Genomic DNA, 19,847 nt, shown 5'->3' with positions numbered 1-19,847 from the left:
GTATGGTTCTGTATTTGTGATGGAATATTCTGGTTTCAGAGTTTTTTAAAAGTTCTACTGGTTTTGTTTCTATCTCTTTCTCCTTTTTATTTCTTATAGTTTATTATGCTGACATACATCTTCATGCTGGCCTGGCTAGGGGTCACAGCTTTCACCTCTCTGCCTGTTTACATGTACTTCAATCTGTGGACCATTTGCCGAAATACCACCTTAGTGGAAGGGGCTAATCTCTGCTTGGACCTTCGTCAGTTTGGTAGGTGAATGATGTATGGTAAATATGAATTGAGACTTCAAACCCATTTAACAAAACAGCCTTTTAGAAATATTTCTTGGGAATGTTGTCTGCAAACTCTAGATGCTTCCAAAGTATGTCTAATACCTTACAAGTAGGTGCAGAATATGTATTTAAATTGGTAAACAAACCAACAAAAAAGTAATTCTATATTCTATCATTTCAATGATGTGCAGGTTTAAGGCACATCAGTTAAATTCATAGATGTCACTAAAACTGGAGTTATTGCAAACGCTACTGAAAATAGAGAAAACATGCAAAAAGGCTGAGAGAAATTAGAAATATGAACAGGAAATAAGAATATGACTGAGTCAACTAGGAAAAGTGCAAATTGCTACATACAGGGGAAACAATCTGAAACCCAGATATACAGTAGGAGGGTGGGGGTACTGGAAAGCAGTAAAAAAGACTTACTGGTGTAGGGGCAGCAGTAGACAGAAAATTAGCAATGAGCTTGCAGTGCAATACAGCATAAAAATGTAGTATTGATCTGTATACACAGTGGTACCACGTATTAGTTGGAAACTGCTACCTTCCTGGTGATAATGGCTGTAGTGAGTCTGCAGCTGGAAAACTGCTCCCGATTCTGGTCAGCTTAGAAAGATGGCAACAAAGTGGAGGGTATTCACAGATATGATAAAGGAGATGAGGGACATAAGTCGTAAGGAGGAGTTAAGACTGAAATAAGGAGGAAGGCAGTGCTGAAGCGGGGAATGAGAAACATCTCAAAATGTTAGCGGAGGGACAGACAGTTTTAAACTGAGGACATTCTTGTGTCATTTCCCTGTCATGTCTCAGTATCCACTCTCTGACTGGGAAGAGGCAGGGGCATGGCTCCTGTGCCTTGCAAAGAGAATGTCTGTACTCTGCCTGCCTTAGTCTTTGCTTAGTCAATTCTAAGCCTCTTCCTGTAGCTCTTTTGTCTATCTGATAGCTTAGCAGTAGAGGAAGAAAGAGTGCCTCAGTATCATCCAGGCAACAGGTCTCCATCCTGATCTGGAAGAAGTGGATTTGATGGACTGTTCTTTTCCATTTCTGACTGATATGATTCAATAACAGCTAGTCTTCTTACTTTGCTCCCCAGAAGATAAGTGATCTGAGAGACATTTAAAGGTCAATGCTTATCTCTGGAAATGCTGTATGGGGCTTTTGTTTTGTTAACGTTTGCATCTGTATTTTATTTATATAATCCTTATAGTTTCCATCTGGTTTGCAAGTCCTGCAAAAAAACCCACTGATCCCCTACAGGGAAGGCACAGTAACACTGTAGTTTTCAACAGGCTAATCTGTGATTTAGTATTTTGTCACATGCTAAAGGGAACAGTACAGCAGCTTCTTGTTTCCCTTGCTGTAAGCAGCTGCATTCATTATCAACAGATGATTAAGCACACCTCTGGGTAACATACTTTTATAGCCTCTAACAGATGCTTTGCACCAGACAAGCAAATTTGGATCCTGACCCTAGCACATTCTTCAGCATAAGGACAGAGAATGTTTTTGAGTGTGCCAACAGGCCTAATATGTGCACTGGCTGAACGTTATTTTCTAATATTTGAATACCCTGTTGGTTGGAATTAATAAAATCCAAAATGAAAATATAAAAAATGGGTTAAGGAATCATTCTCTGTGTTGCTTCCATTCATACTGTTACCAAAAGGGTAACATGTCATCTTCATGACAATGAGAGAGACCAATTGAAGACCTAAGAGGTTGTTTTCCTGTTATGTAAAATATGAGCCACAGTTGCTTTGTTCTACCTAACATCCAAGAATTTGGATTCCTCAGCTCCTTTGAACAAATCTACTGAATGCTTTGAATACTAAATCTAGTGAATATTTCATGTGTTTCAGGAATTGTAACTATTGGAGAGGAAAAGAAGATTTGCACCATGTCTGAAAATTTCCTGAGGATGTGTGAATCTACTGAGGTGACTAAATGGGCTACGTTTTATTTGCCAAATCCATAATAGTCATTTTAGTAAGAAGTAACTGGCATATATGGTTTCCTCTGACACTTAACTCTTTAATCCTAGACAAAGTGATAGAATGAAGGCACAAGGAAAAAATATAGTGCTTTCTTTTTTCCTAGAAAACATACTCCATCAACATAGTTTCTTCAGCTATTATTTTTGTAATTACATTCCATTAAACCTGCAACTTTTAATCTGAGATTTTACTGAAGGTTAATGTGTCTGCTACATGGTGAGAAGAAATTATGAAAAACACTATTGTCCTTATGTTTAGAAAAAAAGAGAGCACAAGGAAATGGAAGAAATTATGGTTATATTGTAACAGAACAGTAATATTTTTAAACTCACTGGACCATTTTTTCCCACTGGCGTAGGAGTCTAACTCCCATGACTTTGATGGATCCACACTTTGTTGTATTTTTTCCATAAAGAAACACCATATATTTTAATTCAGATTATTATTTTTCTTATTTTAGATCAAAGAAAACAACATGAACAAAGAAAAGTAATATCTCCATAAATGAACACACTTGTTAAAATCTTGGCCCTTCTGAAATCAATGGGAGTTTTGCCGTTGGCTTTCATGGGCCAGGATTTCACCCCAGTGCATGTAAATCTCCTTGGTTACAGACTGCAGCAACTTTGAAAACAAAATAGATGGAGTTTCTGCACTCACATAGTACTCTGAAAATAAAAGCACTGTAGTTTCATATCAACCATGCCAGCAGTGAATTTGGTCAAAAATATTACTGAATCGTTAACTTCTGCAGAACAATGGCAGCAGGAAAGTAGTCATTTGCTCTGTCAGATGTTGGCTTTTTGTTTGGTTTCCATGTAGAGTTATTACTATGAAATTTGTTTTCTTTGTCCTCTTTACAGCTAAACATGACATTCCATTTGTTCATTGTGGCACTTGCTGGAGCTGGAGCAGCAGTCATTGCTATGGTAAGCTATTGGATACACTGCCCCTGAACATACAGCCACATCTAAATCACTGACATATCCTGTTTATACATTACTGTCAGCAGTAGAATTAGCAGCTGAAAAATAAATTCAACTACTACTAGAAAAAATAAGGCATATGAATTTAAAGGGGTACTGTTAACTATTTTTTTTAATTACTAATTTAAAATGCTATTTTATGTTAGCGCCTCCTTTAAACAGCATATTCTGATTTTTTAATATTAAAATTCCTTTAAGTATCTGTTCCTCTGCTGTGTTTAGAAGGGTCTTTGGGGCAAACCGCAGAGCAATCCCACCAAACTTTTTCTTCCTCATGCCCTCCTCTGTGTGCAGATGCCTGCCTACTGTCTCTTCATTTTCATTTTCAGCTATGCTGCTGCTGTTAAAATGACAAACATCATTTTGCAGAGATTGAGGAAGAGCTTGAGCTCTTAGATTTTATCCAGGAGGAAATTTTGCCATTTTTGCCAATTAACATTGTTTATTGCTATGAATGTGGTAGAATTTTCCAAAAATATAACACGAAATTGTTCAAAATTATCTCTACAGTGTGTTATTTTTGTCATGAAGTATATGTGTGTGTGCTATATCCCTTGCCCCGCATCTGTTGTGACTATTTAAATTGTAAAGTCTTTGGAATGGGGACTGTTTGCTACTCTGTGTCTGTACAGTGCTAAGCACCATTTGTGGCTGACCCCTACGTACCACTGCAATAAATATGATTTATAATTAGGTTTGGGAGAATTCCATTTTTATTATTTTAAAATTTTGACCAATAATATCAATGTTTATTTTTAAGCATTTTTTAAAATATTTATTCATTTAAATGTTCACAGTTGCAGGAAGTATCGGGGAGCAGATAATGTGGTTAGGCCAGACAAAAATTTAATGACAGTAGACACTGAGATTCAAAAAGTTAAAGCTTTATAACAGTTAAAACACAAACTGTCAACATCACATGTCAAAATATACACGTAAAGTAAATTGCCTTAAATCAAACTCTAAAGTAAAATAAGAGAAATGCTGCTTGAAAATTTATTAATCTGTAAATTTAGATTATTATCGAGGGAAATATTTTTTGTCAATTTGTGACTGAGATCAACATTTACTGATACAAATCTAATCCTTCCAAGCCTATTAATAAGAATGCTTTTGTGGGGGATTATTTTTTCACCTATGAAAACTATGTTTAATTTACACCAAACCAGCTAGAAAACTACTGTTCATCTTTACAAATTGAAGATGTAGTTTTTACTATCTTCTACACTTTTATACTGGGCAAAGAGAGAGAGAGGAGGGAATGGTCAAGTGGTCTGAACTAATAGCCCTGTTGCACAAATCAACTTCTGTGCCTCAGTTTCCACATCTACAATACAGCTACCTCTGCTACTGTGACAGAGGAGCAAGAAAATTAATGTCTAAAAATTATATTTAATTGCTTCAAGATGAAAAGTACTGTGTAAGTAGAATGATCAGTACTTTATATTAAATTATAATAATAAATGGAAATATACCTATCTCATAGAAGGGATCCTGAAATGTCATCAGGTCCAGCCCCCTGCCTTCACTAGCAGGACCAAGTACTGATTTTACCCCAGATCCCTAAGTGGCCCCTTCAAGGGATTGAACTCACAACCCTGGGTTTAGCAGGCCAATGCTCGAACAACTGAGCTATCCCTCCCCCATTAAGTGATTAACTCTCAGCTCTTCCAAAAGCAGACTATTCTGCATCAAGAAGAAATACTAATGCCATACCATTTTAAAGAGAAAATTATATTTCCACTGCATGGCTGATCTAAGCTATATTCTCTAGTGATGGGAAATTCGTGAAAGGATCGTTGGTTCAGATAAATATTTAAAAGTTCAGCTAACAATAAACACTTAGCACTTGCGTATCATTTAATATTTTCCACACCTGGGAAGTAGTGGGCTTCCGAGGCTGCACAGTGATTTTGTGGCAGAGGAGGTTTTGAGGTTTAGGAGCTTTTGGCTCTCAGCCTTTTTATTCAGTTCCTTAGAGGCAATGCTGCTTTATCCAAACCACCAATTTTGCCCTATTGGTGATCCTCATTCAGACTTCCCTGCTTGCATAAAACAAGCTTCAAATCTTCACACGTTCTGTGGTGGCAGGAGCCATAATGGGGGCTATTTTACCTTCCGCCCCATAGCACATATCTTTATGTAAAAAGGGAGATTTCCCATAGGCATGCAATATAGACTGAGGAATAAATAGAAAGGAAGACGCAGAGCGACTCCAAACATAGGAATGACTGAGCATCAGTGGGGTCTTATAGAGAGACTGCTAGGCCCCATACAGCAGTCTCAATGGGAGTTGGGGATGTGTCTGACTCGGAAATAAGGTTCATGTTATGTTTGGGGAGCGGATGCCTTCTCAGTCCTTCTCTTGCCCAAACCAATTTAACTAGGGTTACCATATTTCAGCAAGCAAAAAAGAGGACGGGAGGAGCCCCGCCCTAGCCCCGCCCCAGCCCCGCCCCTGCCCCTCCCACTTTCCACCCCCCCTCAGAGTCCCCAACCCTCCTTGTCCCCTGACTGCCCCCTCCTGGGACCCCTGCTCCTAACTGCCCCCCAGAACCCCACCCCCTACCTAAGCCTCCCTGTTCCTTGTCCCCTAACTGCCCCATCCTAAGACCCCCCCCACACCCTAACTGCCCCCCAGGACTCTACCTCCTACCTGTACCCTGACTGCCCAAAACTTTATCCACCCCCTCCCCCCAGAAAGCCCCCCCCAAACTCCCGGACCCCCCCATCTCTTGACTGCCCCCTCCAAAACCTCCCTGCCCCTTCTCCGACCCCCTGGCCCACTTGTTGTTGGCCTTCGCCAATATCTCTGTGAGCCGTTCGTCCCGGCAGGCTGGCTGGCAGGGGAGGAGGAGCGGGGGAGGAGCTCCAGACTGCCGGTGCGAACTGCTGGAGGTGATCTGCGAATGCAGGGAGGGAGGGAGGGAGTGATCTCTGCTGCAGGAGAGGCGGAGGACGTGCTCTCTCTGGCTGTCGGAGCCCCATGTAAGAGACACCATCCGGCTGGCTGCCCTGTTAGCCATGCGCGCTCTGCATGGGGTGGGGGGGAGTCCGGACATTTACAAATTCCCCCCGGACGCTATTTTTAGCTCAAAAAGCCGGACATGTCCGGGGGAATCTGGACAAATGGTAACCCTAATTTAACCATCTCTGATAATAGCCCCTCTATGCTGATATGTCAGTCACACAGAACACATACCACTTCTGAATTAGTTATCCCGTCACATAACTTTCAAGTATGACTGCTTCTAATGTTACTTTAAAGACAGCTTTTCTGAGTGAGACAGTTTAGGCAGGTTGCAGTTTTGGTAATTCCCTAAATTATAACCACAGCTTGAGCACAGTCCACTTACAATGCCACTCTGAGACAGCATGCACAGCAGATTGCATAGATTTTATAAGGGAGCGTGTCTCCCATTTTTTCTTGTGTAGTTTGCTCAGCAGAAAAATAATTAGCTACACTTACACTAATAATCCCATAGTTAGGCTTCAGAGTAAACATCTAATTGAAATGTATTAGGAAAGCTCACAATTTTCTTAGAATTAGTATCAGGCTGTTGACAGATTCAAGACAATATAATTACATCAGTTTATACTTGGCTCACACTTTGAAGGTTTTCTTCAGAGACATAAAGGATTTAAATAGGGTTGTTTTTTTTAACATGAAAGATTAGATGCTGGATCCCAAGGCAGGAAAAAGTAGCAGCTCACTGAACTGCTGCAGACAAACCCTATTTGAACCCAAAGTGACAGCAGGTATTTCCAGAAAGATTTGAGGCAGCTTGGGGAAAAAAGAACTAACTAAGTGCTCTTCCCTCGCCACTTTGCCAAAGAAGTATTATTTTATCTATGGCCAATAATTTCAAGTTAAATGTGTGGACAGAGCACTCTAACTGGAGAAAGCCTTAATATATTCATCAGAGAAGATCATGCATTTTCTGATATTTCCCTCTGATTCATGAACTGAAGAGAATAGCTTTCTAAATAGCTATTTAAAGCAAGTGAACGCATTGTTTGCTTTTGTGTTAGATTATAGTAAGCAAAGAGGGAAATAATTTTTAAGAGGTAGGCAATCTGGCAAAGAAGGTGAAGGAAAGGGAGCATTTCTGATGACAAATTATTTTAAGAGAAGTTAAGAGTATTTAAACTGTTTAAATATTTCTGCAAAGACTGATAGAGGTTTCCAGGTATCAGTAAAAGAGAAGGCTAAATTATCAGTAACCTAAGTGGGTCCTCTAAAGAGGGGGGGTAAAGGGTGTCGGAAGCCCCTCCCCAGCAGTGCAATGGGCAGAAAAGAGCGATAATAGGTTGCCAGTACTCCAGATGTGATCAAGGAAGGTGACCAGGATGGACCACAGTTCTTCACAGCCCATTGGGGTGTGTTGTGGTAGTGTGGGTGCTTGGTTTATTCCATACCCTATGTACACTGGCATGTGTAGCTACTGCCACTTCTAAGCACCCATATAGCTCAACAATATTGGGACATTATCATGGCTTTTTCACTCCAGGACCTCTGCTCAGCAGATTCTTCCTCTGCCACTCCTAGCATTGCTTGGCTAAGAGAGCCCATTTGTGTTTAGTCTTGTCTACCATTCCATGTTCATGCTCACTTTGTATTCATTGAGCTAATTTGGTTTTGTTTTTTTAATTACTCAGTAAATTGTACCCTGAACCATTATTTCCATAGAAATCAGTGCATGCAATCGTGGCAGTTATAGAGAGATATATTAGTTGCATCATATTAGTTATAGATCATGCCTTTTGGACCACTATTGCATGCAACTGTTCCGATAGAAAATTATTAAGATTACCAAAAGCTAAGCACATGGTAAAATTCTGGCTGCAGAACTGCATGCATGTATCCGAGGACCGAATTTGGTCTATAAACTGAAGTGACACCAAGTGACAAATTCTGCTCTGAGATACACTCATGCCACTACGTTGTTATGTGTTTTGTTCATGAAGCGTAGGTTTCCATTGCATGGTTGCTCCTGGGTGTAAATGAGGGAATGTCTGTCCTTCAGGCAGGTGGTGAGACAGGAAGTTTTGCATCTAACTTCTAAGCTCTATGCTGGCAGAATCCCAAGTTGTTTCCTGCCTCAGGTTGAAGGAGCGGATGGTCTCCTGTTTGAATTTAAGGCACCAGCCTGAGTTCTTTTCAGCCTTCCTTAAGGCTTGTTTATACAGTGGTTGAGTCCAAACCAACAGGGTGTAAATTCTAGTGTTCACTACCATGTTGCACACTAACTGCCCATCCTATTTCAGACAATACTAGATTAACACACACTAGGGAACCTTTTAGTGCATGCCAGTAGGGTTCACATGGGCCAGTTAGCGTGCAACATGCTAGTGTGCACTAGAATTTAAATCATGCTGGTGTGGACTAAAGCACTTCGTAGACAAATTCTTAATCTTCCTTGTGGAAAAGTAGAAAAAGAGGTCAGCCAGGAACAAGAAACGTCACCCTGGATGCAGCCCTATTATCCAGCCCTCAGTTGTGGACCCTGGATGCACACTGAAAGGTGGCTGTGGTGAGGAATCCTTGCAGTCTCATGGAATAAAGCTCTCAGTTCCTAGTTCTGATTGTTCATGCAGTATTGGACTTCAAACCTGTCACTTAGTTCAGGACTGAGTATTGGCTTTCCTGATCTTAAGTCCCATGTATTTTGGGGATAAACTATTATTCTAAATATGTGCTAGCAAAGCCAAAAAACCAGACCTGTTGGTCCTAATTCTGCCCTCAAGTGCTTGCATTGACTACACTGGAGCTCTGTTGCATGTGTCCAAAAGGCAATGTTTGGCCCTCAGGCATTGAGCAGTGACTGCAGATTTTGAAGTATTGGAAAATTAAACTAATTTATGTTTTTTTCCAAAAAATGGATGGCAAATTGTGGCTTGGATGCTGTTTTCTAGGGAAATATGAATTTTAGGGAGTGTTTTAGCTCAAAATATTTAATCTCCCTCCTGAATTGGGATGATGAATCTGAAAGGACATATTTTATTTATTTGCAGTGGTAATTTTTTTTAATGTCAAAGAGTCCATCTTAGCAATATGCCATGTAGAATGATTGTGACTAGGGCTATCAAGCGATTAAAAAAATTAATCGTGCGATTAATTGCACTGTTAAACAATAATAGAATACCATTTATTTAAATATTTTTGGATGTTTTCTACATTTTCAAATATATTGATTTCAATTACAACACAGAATACAAAGTGTACAGTGCTCATTTTATATTTATTTTTATTACAACCTAATACAAGTACTGTAGTGCAATCTCTTTATCATGAAAGTTGAACTTACAAATGTAGAATTATGTACAAAAAATAACTGCCTTCAAAAATAAAACAATGTAAAAATTTAGAACCTACAAGTCCACTCAGTCCTACTTCAGCCAATCGGTCAGACAAACAAGTTGGTTATAATTTGCAGGAGATAATGCTGCCCACATCCTGTTTACAATGTCACCTGAAAGTGAGAACAGGATTTCGCATGGCACTGTTGTAGCCGGTATCGCAAGATATTTATGTGCCAGATGCACTAAAGATTCGTATGTCCCTTCATGCTTCAGCCACCATTCCAGAAGACGAGTGTCCATGCTGATGATGGGTTCTGCTTGATAATGATCCAAAGTAGGGTGGTCCAGTGCATGTTCATTTTCATCATCTGAGTCAGATGCCACGAGCAGAAGGTTGGTTTTCTTTGTGATGGTTTCGGTTCTGTAGTATCTGCATTGGAGTGTTGCTTTTTTAAGACATCTGAAAGCATTCTCCACACCTCGTCCCTCTCAGATTTTGGAAGGACTTCAGATTTTTAAACCTTGGGTTGAGTGCTGTATCTATTTTTAGAAATCTCACATTGGTACCTTCTTTGCGTTTTGTCAAATCTGCTGTGAAAGTGTTCTTAAAACGAACATGTGCTGGGTCATCATCCGAGACTGCTATAACAGGAAATACATGGCAGAATCTGGGTAAAACAGAACAGGAGACATACAATTCTCCCCCAAGGAGTTCAGTCACAAATTTAATTAATGCATTATTTTTTAACGAGCATCGTCAGCATGGAAGGATGTCCTCTGGAATGGTGGCCGAAGCATGAAGGAGTATATGAATGTTTAGCATATCTAATATGTAAATACCTTGCAACGCCAGCTATAAAAATGCCATGTGAACACCTGTTCTAACTTTCAGGTGACATTATAAATAAGAAGCAGGCAGCAGTATGTCCCATAAATGTAAAGAAACTTGTTTGTCTTAGTGATTGGCTGAACAAGAAGTAGGACTGAATGGACATGTAGGCTCTAAAGCTTTACATTGTTTTGTTTTTGAGTTCAGTTATGTAAAAAAACAAATCAACATTTGTAAGTTACACTTTCACAATAAAGAGATGGCACTACAGTACTTGTATGAGGTGAACTGAAAAATAGTATTTCTTCTTTCAGAGTAGCAGCCGTGTTAGTCTGTATCCGCAAAAAGAACAGGAGTACTTGTGGCACCTTAGAGACTAACAAATTTATTAGAGCATAAGCTTTCGTGGACTACAGCCCACTTCTTCTGTTTCATTTTTATAGTGCAAATATTTGTAATAAAAATCATAATATAAAGTAAGCACTGTACATTTTGTATTCTGTGTTGTAACTGAAATCAATATATTTGAAAATGTAGAAAAACATCCAAAATATTTAATAAATTTCTATTGGTATTCTATTGTTTAACGGTGCAATTAATCACGATTACTTTTTTTAACTGCAGTTAATATTTTTGAGTTAATCACGTGCGTTAACTGCAATAAATTGACAGCCCTATTTGTGATACATCATTTTTTAGGCACAGTCCTTCAAACTGCACACACTCAGCCTCAAAGGTAGGGCTCATTGTTTTGACTTGCATGGACAAAAAGGGATGGATCCCTTTAAGGACGGTTTCCTCCTTCACCAGAATGACATCTTCATGTTTGGGAGAGGGAGGTTAAAGAACCTCCCTCTCCCAAATCATGAAGATGCAGGATGAGGAGGCAGGAGCTCTGAGGAAGACTGTTGGTTTTTGTGCAACAGATGGGAGGCCATATAAATCTTTTCCCCTATGGTCTGACTACCACTGCCTATTGGACAAGCAGCACCCCTCTCAACCAGATTGGCACACAGCAGCCCAGTGACCTAATGGATAGGACAGGAGATTAATTTCAAATTGTTGCACTTGACAGCTGTCCAGCACGCATACTCGTTCCATAGGGTCTGGTTCCCTGACAAACTGGAATTGGAAGTAGACTATGGGAAAGGAATCCCCTAAAGAAGCTGGGGAACTTGCTTGGAGCTTCTAATGTGCTGTACAGCAAGGAGACATCCCTTTCCCCCTAGCACTAACCTTCATATGTGGTGGGGTGGAGATAGCACCAGACTGAGACCCTGTAGGGAGGGATGAAGGGCTGATGGCAGCCCTCTAACAAGAAAGAAAGATAATCTGCACTGTAAAAGTTATTGTGGGATAGTTCCCAGATGACTGAATAAAGATGCAGTCTAGTTAAAACACATCCCTTTTGCCTTGGCTGTTTTCCTGCCTGTGCGAAACAATGACAGATCTTTCCCATTAATGAATTGAGACTTTTTAACAAGATCGTTGATATTCAAACATCGGTCCTTTGCAAAGCTGCAGATTGATAAAACTATTTTAAAATTCAAAGATTTAATACAAGTGTCTGGCTGTAGCCAGAATATAGATATTTGTCTACAACAATCAAGTTTTTTGTGTTCATCACCAGTCATTTAAGAATTATATTTAAGAATTTTTTCCATCTATAATCCCAGGGACTTCTGAGAAGCTTAAATGTTACAATTAATTACTTTTTAAGAATGTGTATAGTCACAACAGTCATATACTGTATTATATTAACACCATTGAATATAGGGATATCTGCAAGCGCCAAATTACTTCATGTGTGCAGATCTATTTCCTCCTCACTAGCCTTCCTGAACAGGAATGGGATTTTTGTTTTAGTGTCTTTATAGAGTTGTCAGAGTTAGTCTTATTACGAAAGAAAAGAGTTGTTCACGAGTGCTAACTCCATCCATTCCCAAATGCTCAAATATAGAAGAATCTAAATTTTTGTCAAGGAAATACTTTTTTTAAGAAACACATTCTGCTGTAAACTTATTTTGAAGAGCAAAATCATTTCACCCTTGGACCTTTTCTTCTCACTAGCTTACCCTATCTTTTGAGTTCAGAGTTGTATATTAAGGATACAATTGCTTGTGTTTACAAATTAATTACATGCTCATTAATCCATATGCATTTTCCAGCTTGAAAAATGAATGGGTCTGTTGGCAAGTTATTATATAGTACCTGTCTATTTTTAATTGATATGTCATATAAAAATTAACATTACAGGTCTTCTGGAAAGAGAAAAATAATCTGTTCTCTTGCAAGGTTCTCACTCTGGGTTGCACCACTCAAGGACTAGACTGATAGGACTTCTCATGCTCTAAACGTTTTTTGGCTCCTAAGAACAGTGGTAGCAGACAGGAGTAAGAAACAGCCACTGGTGCCTAACTTATCTGTAGTTAGGCACCATCCTGCACTTTTAAACTGCTGTTCTTAGAACTTTCCTGTCAGTACCTGAATGAGTAGGAAGCAAAGGCTCTACAAATAACAATATAAACAATAAATATTAAATTTACTGAAGGAAGTAGAAAGAATACCGAAAGGTTCATATATAAATAAAAACACAAATTGATATTTCTCCCAACTCTGAGGGGTGATGGTTAAGTTAGAATCTTGCAGTATTATATCTGCAGAGAAGCAGAATTACAAAAATATATAATTCCTCTTGTTTTAAGATGCAAGCTGAACAGGATTCTTCCTTCTGGAGAGGAAGTGGCTTGAGATATTGCTGTAAGAAGGTGTAAACATTAATGCTGCAACAGGACCAATAGCAATAAGAAAGAAAAGTGTTGTTGTTTTTTTTTAATGGTGTGTGCGGTGAGTAGATTGGCTCCCAAAAAACAGCCTTATATGATATGAAGCTCATAGGATGCATTCAGAGGAGAAGAAAATTTTCAAAATGTTGGCTAACTCAAATAAGGGACATCCAAATTAAATTCTAGGGGGCAGAAGAGTTTGAACTCCCCTTCTTTGGACACAAATACTGAAAGACTGAATCAGAATATCTCCCTAAAGACCAAATGAGAGGAATAGGGCTTCATAAGAGCATGGAATGAGGACGATGTGCTGCCTGGCATAATTCTGAAACTGAAATATACCTGAGGCAGGCAATGGAAGCTGCCCTGTTTCAGATTGAATGAACCTTGACATGGTCCTTTAGCTTTAGGCCAGCCAGGTCGTAGAAGTGTGAAATTCAATCAGACGGCCATTGAGACATGGCCTTCTTAGTATCAGTGTTGCTTAGGATATTGGTGTCAAATGAAATAAAAAGTTGCATGGACTTTGAAGGAACAAAATGGGCTTACAATGTTATGTGCAATGAGGAAATTGGACCACCACTTTGCACTGCCTACGGCTTGCGTACTCAGCCAGTTCTGGGCTTAACTCACGGCCAATCACTTGCTGGGGTTTGTCCAAGTCCTCCGTAACACACCCCTTAGTTTAAACAGTACATAACCCTCTTGCACTCATCTATCCTCCCAATTGGTACCCCTATTTAACCCCTATGCTTGGATTACACGTGTCTAGGTTCCTTTGCACTTACATCTTGTTCCCACTTTTTAAAATTTATCTGAAGGGGATGAGAGACTTCTATCCCTGGCTTAATGCGGTGGTAAATTAAACTCTCCTATTTGGATGTAAGTCTCAGCTCCCCAATCAGTTCACAAGCTTGCATCCCGGACGAGCCCCTATCTGAAGGAACAAAATGGACACCGTGTAGAGTCAAGCACGTGGGTTTTTTACACACAGTGCTGGCGGAGTGTCACTTTGCTTATTAGACTCAGAGACCCATCCAAGCAATTGATTACAATAGATTATATAGGTTATCTGTGGGCGGAGGGAAGTGATGGGGTGGGAGGTCCCGAGCCCCTGGATAGGTTCTAGCAGCAAGACAAGATAAGCACAATAAGCCAATAGTCTAAAAGATTACATAATGGCTCCGCTCAGGGTTCAGGTTAACATGCAACATACTGTTGAGACAGAGGTGTTTTTCCTCAAACAATGTATAAAGAGTATAAATATAAAATATATAAGTTGAATTCTGATTTGGGGGTCCATGGCAATGAGGTAGCTCTTCCGGTTGTCCAACAGGTATGTTCCTGTGGGTTAAAACAAAAGACATTGAAAAGTATATGGTAATAGAAATTGTTTTCAGGGTGCCCCATTGTACTCCTAAAAGCTAACATTGGCATCTGGGGGGAAGGGGGATGCATCTGTGGAAGGGAGGATGTCATATCTCATACTGACATGTTTGGGCCTCTCCATGAACTGTAGGCTGGTATGGAACTCTAGGGAGGGTATTTGCTATCTCCTTCCTGCACTAAGGAGTGGACATTTGAGGTCCCGTCCAAAGTTTGGTATGTCTGTAACTTCTGATAAGGGCACTAATTACCGCTCCCCATCTGGAGTTCTGCTGACTATGCTTATCTAGTAAGAAGCAAGGTTGTCTCTTGTTTATTCAGCTTCTCTTAGCCAATATTGTTCATTGTTAACTAGGCCCCCAGCTCAAACCAAGCTTTGGACTTTTGGCCTATGTGAAAAGTTGCTGACAGAGCCTGTGGTCAGAATTTTACACACACAGCAAATGGATCATGGCCCTTCAGACTTCCTAATGGCTTCACTGTGCTCCAACTAGAACCCCAAGGAACTTTTAACAGTAAGAATGGGTGTTTGTGGAATCTCCATCGTTGGAGATTTTTAAGAGCAGGTTAGACAAACATCTGCCAGAGATGGTCTAGCTAATACTTAATTCTGCCATGAATGCAAGGGAATGGACTAGATGACCTCTCAACGTTCCTTTCAGTCCTACGATTCTATGGACATGTAGTCATGGGAAGAATGTTGGCAGTGTAATGGACTCATTAAAAAGGAACTCCAAAATCATGTTGGAGCAGAATCTTGCATAAATATAAACCATCACTTTATTATTTTAAAACTTAGTATCTTGAGGATCAGTCATTAGATCCAGAATTTTATTTAGTTCTACAAGCTTAAGTCATTGCCACTAGAAAATGACTTTCTTTTTAATAAACTTGAGCTCCAAAGGAAATTTCATTGGGTTTGTCAGGATTGTGATACTATGATTTTTTTAATGGGGAGGAGGGGCTTCCGGTGTGTCAGACACATGTTTTACTTAACATGGGGCTGTAGAGACACTTGTTTACTTTTAAATAGCTCATGATAGGCCAAAATGAAATTGGAGGGAGTTAGTCTTCAAGTTCGTTTCAAACTGGCAAAGAAGTTCAAACATTTATGTGTAGATAAAAAAAAATGTCCTGTTTTCTCTATGTTGCCTTTCTCCATGTCTCTGAGAAAGATTTGTACCTTTTCCAATCACAAGTCCTTCTGGTAGATGGTAGTCAAATGGCCAGGAGGACCTGAGCCCCCATTCCTCACATACTCAATACCTATTGAACTCTGCCCTGTTAGGAGCCAAACTTTCATGGATAAGGTTCCAGATTAGGGTAGAACAATGTGCCTTGTGTGCCAGGGAAGACTCTATTTGATGGGATTAGTTTTGGTCAGTTGCAATCCCAGATCAATAAAGTTGAAAGCCAATTGCCTGGGCCGTAATAGAGTGATCAGGGTTACCAAACCTTTGTCTCTTCTGAGCTTTGCCAGGAGTTTTACTATCAGAGGTGAATGAGGCTTCTTGTTCAGTTGTGTGGCAGAGATCCATCACCAGGGTTCCCTCTTTGTTCCAACACTCCCTGATACAGAGACCATTCATGAATACCTAGCATGGATCAACTCAGACTGACTGTGTGCATGATCTCCTTCCATGCCAGTTAAATGATAATCAGAACTTGTGGGACAAAGCCCACTCTCACATCTGCAGCATTTCTTCCACATAGACGTTATTGTCCATTTGAATCAAGACCACCTTTCTGGAGCCAGTGTCAATGAACGTTCCTAGTACAGGATCACCAATTTATATTTGTTGTTCTTGGAGAGACCAAGGTTCCCTGAGTTCGAAGCCCTGTTTAGCGTGCCCCCAACCCAATTGGATTAGATTGGGGGTGTGTTCGGAAGTTGATTCTAATTAATTATAATAGTTAACATGAAAGTCTGCTTTATAGATGAGCCTTTCCTTTTCCGCCTTTGTAGGAGAGGGTAAAGGATAAGACAGAAACCCTGGGAGAATCCAGGATGGCTTTGTCGCCTTGCCTTCTGTAAAGATGTCTCCACTAGTTTCCCAGGTTCTATGTGTCAGGGCAGTTCCTCAAGCATTTCTGGCCTTTCTAAGAAGCCTGGAGCCAAGCAGATATATGGGCATCTACTTCAGACTACACAGTTTCTCCTGCATCAGAAACCACCTACACCTTATGTTGAACCAGATCCATAGTCTGATTGTAATAGTGATGTACGGCTGATGGAGGGGCTCTTTTGTCACACACTCTCCTTGCCGCTAGCAAAAAAGGGGAAAGAGGGCATGCCTGGGACACCCCTGTGCCATGCTGATCCTCCTCTATGTTTTTGGCCTTATGGCCATTGCAGCCAAATGTAAGTTAGAGCAGTCTGTAGGCTGCTCTATCACAGTGCAGAGGGAACATGCCATGCACAGAATAGCCCCAGGATCAATGAAGTTCAAAGGTGAGCTTTACACCGATTTTGCACTCCACTCCCTAACCTGCTCTGCTCAGTGCATTTTGATCCCATCTAAACATCTTGATCTTAATTTTTCAATATTCAATACTTTGAATATATTCTGTTTCTATGCATTTAGTTACTAACTCCCTATCTCCTCTCTTACAGGTTCATTATCTCATGGTTCTGTCTGCTAACTGGGCCTATGTGAAAGATGCGTGCAGAATGCAAAAGTATGAGGATATTAAGTCAAAGGAGGAGCAAGAGCTTCATGATATTCATTCTACCCGCTCTAAAGAGCGGCTCAATGCATACACATAAGAGAAACCTTGTCTTACTTTCTAACATTTGAATGCTTTGTTGTTTAACTAAAGGCCATCTAACCATTAAAAAAAAAAAAAAGAAAGTGCTTCTCACAAAAGATAGTTAGGGTGACTTGTAAATCGCCCAGGTACAATTTTTGGTTGTCTAGCACTTGGTTTCCTAATTAGTTAATAGTTTGTGTGACCATTCTCTACTGCAAAGCTCCTAAACAGCCTTTCCTGAATCCTCTTAAACAAATTAGCTCTGTTTGATCGAGGATACTAACTATTGTCAAATACGGAGATGTGTTTGATTTTTTTAATCACTTTGTATGTGTTATGCATAACACCTTTTGCATTGTTTCTTATATGGTTTTGAAAAAAATAGCTTTTTATACTTTTTAGTTTTAATTTCAGTATCTACTTTAACTACAGGTATACGTCAAAGGGACCATTGCACATTATGTACAATATCTAGAGAAATCACACTGATGAGTTTCCTTCATATTTGGAAGTCTTGCCAGATGGCCTAGTCGCCGTCTTGATTGTGGGTCCTAAGAACATTTTAAACAATTAAAGGTGCAATTTCTAAATTTGTAATAGTAGGTAAAAAAAAAAGTGCTTCTTATCTTTGTTAACATTGTATTATTATTGATGTTCTTAAAGAATATTCTCTTTCAAAGTTTTATTGGTGAGTATTCCTGTTTATATTGTGAGCATGCAGACCGTGGTGCTAATAATGCATGGCCTCTTGCCTGTTTAAAGGATGTTATACCACGGTTACCTTTAAAGAGTTACAGTATATAGACAAATGTTAACTAAATCATATAGCTATGCGTAGGTTTGTGCAGAATGATCTCTTTGTAATTCAACAATGGTTATGCTGAATTGGAGCTGTTCATGTGCTGATGTGAGCAATTACTGCTTAGCTACATTTATGAAAGTGATATATCAAAAATACAGCAACCTTAGAAGTCAGAAGTTTTTTACCTGCTTTAAAAAATTTAATGGATTGCACCTGTCTGAACTATATACATATATTGTATGTGATATATTCAAGAAGGCTTCCATAAATGCAATAGCTTGGCTTGCAGCTTTCCTACACATACTGGTTTACCTGCATTATGTGAAAGTGAGGTAAAAGGCCCCTTCAGAGCTTATTGTATGGAAGTGTAGAAATATAGCTGAACCTTTATTTTGAGTAAGAAAATGTTAACAGAAAGGTAAGTCATTAATTTGAAGGAAGTACCTGTATAAAATAACCCTACAAAAATCAGTATTATTGGACCAAATTTGGTGTTTGTTTTTGCTTTTTTTTTTTTTGCCTATTTCTAACGCTACAAGAATGCTGTAAATTGTCTTTTAAAGTGATGTATCCTGACAAGACATTTTTGTCAGTGTTAAAAATCCTAGATAGTTTTGTGCACTTATTGGACCATTGTGAATTCTCTCTCAGTGTAAGTGCATTTCTAATAAAAGTTCTTGAGTAAAACTCTTCTTTGTACTATTACTAGTCATGCATCATCAGTAATTTTTAACAATTCTTGTAGTAAGTAGAAGGTAATACTATAGTTATTTGTGGCATGGTTATGCATTAAGTAGTATCAGCTGATTGATTTTGGATTTTGTTTTTGTTTTTGTTCCTTTGTTTTTGTTTTTTTACACTTAGGCTGTCTTACGAGGTCAACAGTTTTCTGGTATGTGCAGTACCGGTTCTGCAAAAAGTACTATGAACCTCCTTTGGATTCTATATTGTAGTGTTTCAGTTTAGTGTCTTAAACAGTTTGTGACGATTTTTAAAACTATGTCTTTTAAACTCATGTAATGATGTTGATGCTTTTGGCTTTTCTCTGGTATTAGAGTTTGTATTTTCACAAAGAATGCTTTGTAGCAGGCATTACAATTAATCTGTTTTGTACATAAATGTGCCAACAGCTTGATGGTGGCGTTTTTGAAATGTAGAACAAAGTGCTTGCAAAAATGTAATAAACACACTTGTGTACTTTGTGTACTTATTAGTAGTCCTTGATGTGTTTTTTTTTCTTTTGTATGTACAGTATGAATCTAGAGATGGAAGAGAGTGGTTAGTAGTGCTGGCTGCAAAATGATTTTCTCATCTTGCAAATATTTTTAAGAGTTCAACATTTTTCCCTTCTCGAATTGGGATGAAAAATTGAAATTGTGAAATTGTGAAAATATTTGGGAACTAGGTTTTTTTGCTGCAGGTCAATCAGAATGCGTTGATAATTTCAAAAAGTTTCGTTTGAATGTCAGCCTTTTTTCTATAACTTTTTTCAGACTAATTAGCTTACATTTCAAAAGGAAAAACCAGAAAACAGGAATTTTTTATTTAAAAAATGTCAAAATGAAATGTTTTGGCAATTTAAAAAAACATTCTCTATGTTTTTAGAAGTCCAGAAATTTGTCAACTCTCCCAACCCTGTTTTGCTAAAATTTTAAGTGTTAACAAATCAACATTTTTAATGAAAAAATGATTAATCCAAAAATGGTTAACCAGCTCTACTTGTTAGG

General features: G+C 39.0%; 1 protein-coding gene across 29 annotated transcripts in view; it reads left to right on the top strand.

Moving 5' to 3' along the window:
* Positions 1-19,330, top strand: part of GPM6A (glycoprotein M6A) — a 335,818-nt gene extending 316,488 nt beyond the window's left edge. For all 29 annotated transcript variants that reach the window (XM_008163109.4, XM_065596661.1, XM_065596665.1 and 26 more), the window contains 4 exons: positions 100-253; positions 2,143-2,219; positions 3,141-3,206; positions 17,182-19,330. In XM_008163109.4, the coding sequence (XP_008161331.1) occupies positions 100-253; positions 2,143-2,219; positions 3,141-3,206; positions 17,182-17,334 (450 nt within the window). In that variant the 3' untranslated portion in view covers positions 17,335-19,330. The remainder of the gene's footprint in view (positions 1-99; positions 254-2,142; positions 2,220-3,140; positions 3,207-17,181) is intronic.
* The last annotated feature ends 517 nt before the right edge of the window (positions 19,331-19,847 follow it).

This window comes from Chrysemys picta, chromosome 5, assembly GCF_011386835.1.
Source record: "Chrysemys picta bellii isolate R12L10 chromosome 5, ASM1138683v2, whole genome shotgun sequence".
In the NCBI taxonomy this organism is placed as follows: Eukaryota; Metazoa; Chordata; order Testudines; family Emydidae; genus Chrysemys; species Chrysemys picta.
The sequence above is the reverse complement of the archived record's forward strand: the minus strand, read 5'-3'. Positions and strand labels throughout refer to the sequence as shown.